Raw genomic sequence first — 7,285 nt, 5'->3', positions numbered from 1 at the left:
GTTTGTGTCAGGACTCCCTCTTCAGCAACTCTTGGGAAGGAAGAAATCAAAGGGGCATTGTATACTTGGGGTACATATCCCCTCACCAAGCGCCATAGTTAAACAGTGGCAAAGCAAGACGGCTACAATCTGGGTCTCCTAAGTCATCCAATCACACATTGGGCTGGAAGCCCCCCCCCCCCAAGTCCTTTTTTCTTAAGGGGTCTCAAGGGTCCGGTCAACGTCAGTGACTGGCCCCAAGCAAGTGGGGGAAGGGAGGGATGTTGGTCCTGCGGGAGATGCAAGAGCTGCTTTATGGGATGCACTGGAGGGTGCGGGTCCAGAAGGCGGCAGCAGAGGGCGCTGGGATCCCGGCCTGAGCCCGCCTCTGCCATTGGTCCGGGCCGGGGCTCTGGGTTGTAGAGTTGGTGGAAAGTGACAAGTTTGGCGAGAAGAGCGATCGCGGAGAGCTGGAGGAGCCGCCGCCGAGTGAGCCCAGAGTCCGCAACTCCAGGCACTGGGCACGGTCTTCTAGAGTCAGAGCCGGGAACACACGGTGCGCTAGAGCGACCGGGACAGCCTGGGACTGAACGGCTGGCCGAGGCAGGGCTGCTTCCGAGTACCCCGAGAAACCGCATTCCCGAGTACGAGGCGGCCGGGCGGAGGCGGAGGGAGCAGGTCAGAGGGACAAAGAGCTTTGCAAAGGTCCCCCCGGTATTCTGCGAGTGCCTGCGGGTGTGACGAGGTGGTCAGGAGCCCAGGGCGAACCCGTGGATGTTCTGCGCGCCGCCAGGGAGCCACCGCCGCCGCCACGAGAGGAGGAATGCACCGGCCGCGCCACCGCGGGACGCGCCCGCCACCGCTGGCGCTGCTGGCCGCGCTGCTGCTGGCGGCACGCGGGGCTGCTGCCCAAGGTAAGCGGCGCCCGCGCCCGGGTTCCACGGTCTGTCCCGCAGAGCTGGGAGGCGGACAAGCGCCTCGCCCACCCGGGAGCAGGGCGTTTGGCCGCCTCCAGCACCGATCGCCGGCAGGAGGCCAGCAAGGACTGGCCATGAAGCTCGGCTGCAGGCTGAGGTGTGCTGGGGTACTGGTCCTCGGTGTCAGCCACGATTGTCAGCGCTGACAGGAAGTATAGAAGGAATTGAAGGGGTCATGGGAGTGATGCTGGTCCTCTGCTTATCTCTTCCTGGATTCCCAGCGCACCCCAGCTGGGGTCCAGTTTGTCTACTTCTCTGTCTTGGAGAGAGTTTGCATCTCCAGCCGTGCCTCCGACTGAGCTCAGGCGGTCCGCGAACCCACTCAAACAAAAGTCCTGTGCTCCCGGGGACTCCGTTGGCCTCGCATCTCCACGGCTTGGCGCTCAGAGCCTCCCGCCCTGCAGAGGGTCACTCTGCAGGCCAAAATGTTTGCTCCGCCACTACCACTTTGTGCAAAATAAGCAGTCAGAGGAGGCCCACTGCTCCAGAGTGCTCTGGGTGTGCACGTGTGTGTGTGTGTATGTGTGTGTGTGTGTGTGTGTGAGAGAGAGAGAGAGAGAGAGAGAGAGAGAGAGAGAGAGAGAGAAGAAGAAGAAGAAGAAGGGGGAGCCATCTAATGCATACTTGATTTTGGTCATCTCCAGAGATAATGGCAACAGTTAGAGAAAAACTCCACGGTCAGCCAGAGCGTCTTAGTTCCCTGCAGGAAGCTTGGATCCTTGCTGGGTCTGAGCCGGTACACAATGAGAGCGAAGAACCCGCTGCGCCAGTGGAGACAACCAATTCATTCTTTGGAGGTTGGAGGGGGAAAGTTGATTAAAGTCTCCGGGGGTCTTGGGCCTCACTTTTAACAGGCATCCCTTGAGGTGGGGGGGAGCCCCTGGACTCTTCCCGCCCACACTTCCAGTCCCCAGCCTCTGTCGATAAATAATAAGTCTTCTGTCACTCATCTCTCAGCCAGTTAGAGAAGAGTCTAGTTTACTTAACAGCTGGGAAAAGATCCATTCACTGACTGACTGCCGTTTCATCTTCACTGAGAGTTAGGGGTGACTTTCTTGGTACAGAGCACTCTGCAAGGAAGCTGGGTGCGGATTTTGATCTCCTGGAGATGACTTTGGGACAGGAGCAGCACTCAGAGAGCAGAGTTCTGAAGTGCGTTTGCGCTAACCTCAAAGCTGTGTGTGTGTGTGTGTGTGTATACAGCTTCTAATTGTCATTAAGATGCACCTCAGCAGAAATTTTTTTTTGGGAAACCCTGATGAAATATAAACAGTTTGGTCTCATGGCTGTTTTGCCTGGTGATGCCAAACATCTGGCTCTGTGCCATTACACCTGGATGTAAAGAAGAAAATGGGCCGTGCTGTTGACCCGATGTAAACATTCTCCTGAGGTCCATGGTCCAGCACAACTGGGGGGGTGGTTCTAAGTAAGGCTGGGTTCCTGGCACGGCACCCGTGATTAATTGCATCATTCCTGTGGGCTCCTTTTGCACTTACCTTTACAATAGCCAGTGCTTTTTAGGTGACGGCCTCTGCTGGTGGGAATGGGGTTGGGGGTTCGAATGTAGGGTTGCTCATTTTTTTTGGTCATCTGCTTTTAAATAACCATTCACACAATGAATTTTCACGTGTAAAACTATACTGTTATCAGCAGCTTCCCCAAATTCCCCTGTCCTTAATTGTGGGCTTTCAAATGTTAGAAAGTTCATTTTGCCTATTCCTGTTCTATTTCCTAATAATGGGCTCAAACCTGTTGCTCTCTTACCATCCCTTAAATCCCTTTCCTTTTTTTTTTTTTTTTTTTTTTTTTTGTAAACTCTTGACCTCTGTTCTGGCCTGAGGTTTCTAAGGTAACCCTGTCAGTGGCTCAGGAGATCAGTGTAAGGAGGTGGGGGGGGGAGCATGGCGTATATTTTATCTATTTCATTGTAAAAAAAAAAAAGGTGGATCAATATTTCTCCCATCACTTTACTATTTGATTGGCAGGGAGGAGGAAGCCTTCACATGCATTGTTTCCTTTGCACATGCCTCCTACCTTTCCAAAGCTGAACCTCTGTAGACAGAGCTCCAGTCATTGGAACCTACCTGATCCTTTCTCAGAATCCTGCTCATTTTGTGTCTTGGCTGCTTGAAACCAGAGGGAGATGTTCCGAGACTCTGCTGTTATTTTCCAAGTCTCCAACTGCCGTATCAGTAGGGGTCTATCCCTACTGCATTTAGGATAGGAGTCTCCTGAGGGTCACGAGCCTGTAAGCTTTGTTGGTTAATGAATACATTGAAGGCCCAGGTCAACCTCATATTTTATTAGGGATGCTTGAAAAATCTGACCTCGATGACTAGGTGGCACCCCAGAGGCAGGGTAGGTAGGGGGTGTGGTCCGGCAGCCTCTGGCAGGGTTCATTTATTAGTGAGTGGCGTAGGGTATGTATGTATGTATGTATGTATGTATGTATGTATGTATGTATGTGGTTCTGTGGGTTTATGCACATATGCACATGCATGTGGGTGTTCCTATGAAGCCAGAGGTCAGTGTTGAGTGTCTTATTCAATTTCCACCTTGTTTTTTTGAAATGTGATCTCTCATTCACTCAACCTGGAGGTCATCCACCCAGCTAGGCTGGGTGGCCAATGGGCTCTAGGGATCTCTTTGTCGTGCCTGGGGTTATATGTGCACGGCCAGCTTTTCCCTGAAGGCTGGGGATCTGAGCTCGGATTCTCATGTTTGCATGACAGGCACTTGTGGGTTTGTTGTTGTTGTTGTTGTTGTGTTTTGTTTTGTTTTTGACTGAGTCATCTCCCAAGACCCAAGACCAAGATTCCTTCAAAAACTCAGTTTTGTTCTATTATATTCTCTGTCTCCTGCATGTGAAAATGGGCTCTAAATTCAACTTTTCAAATGTTTCTAAACACATGCCGATTGCATCCAAAGTAACATTTTGCCTGTTGTTTGATTACAAGCACCTACACCATCTCAGATATTTAAAAAAAATGTACATAGTATATTCGGAAGAGCCGATTCTTTTAAACCCTAAGTACACTGATATAAATGTTGATTTTCAGAGAAATGGGTTAGTGGTTCTCGTAAGCCTTTGTTAGTACTATCCCTCGGAGCTCTCACCGTCATCCTGTGAGGACAACCATATAACTAATTCGTTGGGTTAGGTGAGGCACGGAGAGGTGAAGTTGCTTTCTCAAGGTCACATGACCAGGGGATGGCTTTGCTGGGCTTGTAAGCCCCGAGAGTTGCCATGGTTATCAGAACTGACCTCTATCCTACACAGTCTCTCCTGGGTTGGTTCTTATAATTACCTTCTTTTAACGCCTGGGGTAGAGGTGGTGCTTCCTTATGTTTTTAAGGGCAGCAGAGAAATGTTTTCTTTGCCATCACCTAGAGGGCCATGGCTGCTCCCACCAGTCTTGCTGTTAGTAGAGAGACAGACTGCAAGTGCTGGGGCTGGCCAGAGCCTCTTGGTCTAAAAGAATTGCATTTTTGCATTGTGGTAATGCCACTTTGCTGTGATTTTAGGAGTGTGTCTGGTAGCTCCTTCCAGCTAGCGATGAGATGTCTGTTGATGGAGTACATGTGCATTGGCAGTTCGGTCATTACCAGGGGTGGAAGAGGAGGAGGGTTGATTTAGCAGAGGGCTATCTAGGAGGAGAACTGACTGCCAGCTCAGGGTCCCAGTAAGGAGCTGATCCAGGCAGGTCCGGCTGCAGCTGGAAAAAACTTGACTTTTCCAGGGGCTTTCTCAAACAGAAAGTCCTGGACCTGGCTTCACTGAAACTCTGGGTTATGACAATGGAGATGGGTCTCTGGACATGCAGGAGGAGAAAGAAACAGTCTTCTGGGACTCTGAGAAAGTTCTGCGATTGAAGGGGGAAGGGTGAGGGGACGGCTTCAAAAATCTTTAACTAAATGCAGCTGCCTGTTACATGGAGCCTGACTTGCATGCCAGGAATATCTCAAAAGCTAACGAATACAAAATAAAAATAAACATCAGGAGAAAGGCTCACTCTTTGCTGCAGTAAGCTTGGTTGGGGTTTTCAGTTTGTTTAGGAATGGGATAATTGTGGCATCCACTTTATTTTGGTAAGGCAATGAGTCGCGGTGGATGTGGTGTCATTGGGATGTCCCACACCACCTGACCCCTTTCCTTGCCCCCATACTGCCCCCAAGAACACCCAGGCTTGGTCATCCGTGGGTCCCAGAGCTCAAGCTGTTGCTCTTGAGTGAATTACATTGGAAGAGAGCAGATAATTTAATGGGATAATCTTGGCAGACTCAGTAAATTTCACACCCCATCTCTCACTAACAGAAACGCAGCGGAGAGCTACAACATTCTCAGATGAAAAGGTTGTAGAAAACGACCCCGCTTCTCAGTAACTGTCTGTCCATAAATAAGGTTCTACAGAGTTTTGATCCAGAAACTGTTATTAAACACTGATAAGTCAACCCCATAATGCTTGACTTCCCCCACTTTTCCATAGAACCAAAGTTGTTTTTTTTTCTTATATATATATAAAAAAGTAGCCTCAAAGACCAATCAGTCTAGACTGTTTATTTTTACAAGTATGTACATATAGAATGGGCCTTCTTTGATAGCCATTTCAAGGGGTGATTTGGCATAACAGAGATAGAATGAGATTACTTTCATTACTTGGTTACATGTTAGTCATATTTGTATTGTCGTGACCAAAAGCTTTAAAGAAACAGTTTTATGGAAGGAAAGGTCTCTTTTGATTTCCAATGTCAGAGGGATTTCAGCTTGTGGAGGACGAGGTGGGCTGGACAGCTCTGTCCATGGTGGTAGGAGCGTGAGGTGGAGAGGATGTTCACATTGTGACAGAACAAGCATGGCAGCAGGTCAGGACCTTCAAGGGCCCATTTCCAGCAACACACTCCTACCAGTCAGGTTCCTCCTCCTCCAAAATGCGGCATTCAAAACCGCTCCATAAACTAGGGACTGACGGTTCAAAACGTGAGCCCTTCGGGGACATTTAGGATTAAAACACTAACCAGTTTCCTGTCTTTTCATAGTTTCCTTATTTGTAAACGGGGGTTAAATTAGTATCCAGGCTGAAGGTGGTTTGTGAGAATTAAAGAACGCTTGGGTAGAAAGCGTCCAAAGACGCCGTGACCCGGAAGTGGAAAGCTGCCAGCCTCCGTGAGGACCCTGCGCTTCCCGGAGAAAGCGGAGAGATGGGCTCCCAGTCACCGACTGCCATGTAAGAGACACAGCTGAGACTCCTACAGCGGCGCTCCTGGGTTCTCCTGGAAGGTCAGCAAGTGCCTATTCGGTCACTGTAGGGGGCCCCACAGGAGGAGATTCCAAGGTGCTTTTAAAACAAAGGCTTTCCCCCCAGAACCTTTAGCTCTTTGAAGAGGAGCAACCTCCTGCCGGCATTTGGCCGTGGTGACCATTTAAAGATTGGGAGTACCAAGAAATGTTCATGCTACCAGAACAAAGATGAGTAATGCCGTACCGGGAGGGGAGAGGTAATCAAGGAAGTTCTGAAAACAAAGCAGAGTGTGCATTCTTGTTTTTCAACAGGAGAGCCTGTTGTCCGATGTGTTTCAACTCTTATTTATTATATGTGAGGTGCGTCGTCAGAGAAGTAAAGATAATCCTTGCTCCAGGGAGAGGGAGGAGGGTGGTTCTAAGCATTCTGAGCACCCACTATCTGCTCGGCATCACTTTACAGACTTCCGCATCTCAGCAGCATTGGAGGTGGGATCTTCCAAGTCTGTTTACAGATAAAGGAAACTCAGACCCTGAGAGGTCTGTATTGTAGCCAAACTCAAATTATTATAAAATCAGGATTTGGGGTTTGAATCCGGAAACTTTGACTGACACACGTGCCCTGTTGCCATGTTCTTGAGGTGTGGGGAGCTGTACCAATGAGTAGACCCGTTATCTCTAGACACCAATCGTCTGTCTTGCAGGAGAATTCTAAAGGCTGTGGGGAAACACAGGGGCGGTAGAAAACATGAATTCTCAGGAAGGTGGAGGGTGAAGGGCAAAGAGGACATTGCCTCCTTCTCAGGAGATTGGGAGCCCTATGAACTAATTATAGAAAATGTGTAGTGCAGTACCGTGTGTGTGTGTGTGTGTGTGTGTGTGTAGCACAGTACCGTGTGTGTGTAGCACAGTACCGTGTTTGGAGCACAGTACCGTCTGTGTGTGTGTGTGTGTACTACAGTTACCGTGTGTGTCTGTAGCACTGTACCATGTGTGTAGCGCAGTACCGTGTGTAGTGCAGTACCATGTGTGTAGCACTATACCATGTGTGTGGCACTGTACCATGTGTGTGGCACTGTACCATGTGTGT

The 7,285-nt window shown here is 49.6% G+C and overlaps 1 protein-coding gene across 1 annotated transcript in view; it reads left to right on the top strand.

Annotated features, from left to right (window-relative positions):
- The first annotated feature begins 451 nt into the window (after positions 1 to 451).
- Positions 452 to 7,285, top strand: part of Ror1 (receptor tyrosine kinase like orphan receptor 1) — a 351,511-nt gene continuing 344,677 nt past the window's right edge. The window contains exon 1 of the mRNA XM_057785200.1: positions 452 to 893. Within this exon, the coding sequence (XP_057641183.1) occupies positions 803 to 893 (91 nt within the window). The 5' untranslated portion in view covers positions 452 to 802. The remainder of the gene's footprint in view (positions 894 to 7,285) is intronic.

This window comes from Chionomys nivalis, chromosome 11 (genome assembly GCF_950005125.1).
Source record: "Chionomys nivalis chromosome 11, mChiNiv1.1, whole genome shotgun sequence".
Taxonomy (NCBI): domain Eukaryota; kingdom Metazoa; phylum Chordata; class Mammalia; order Rodentia; family Cricetidae; genus Chionomys; species Chionomys nivalis.
This window is presented reverse-complemented; position numbering and strand designations above follow the sequence as displayed.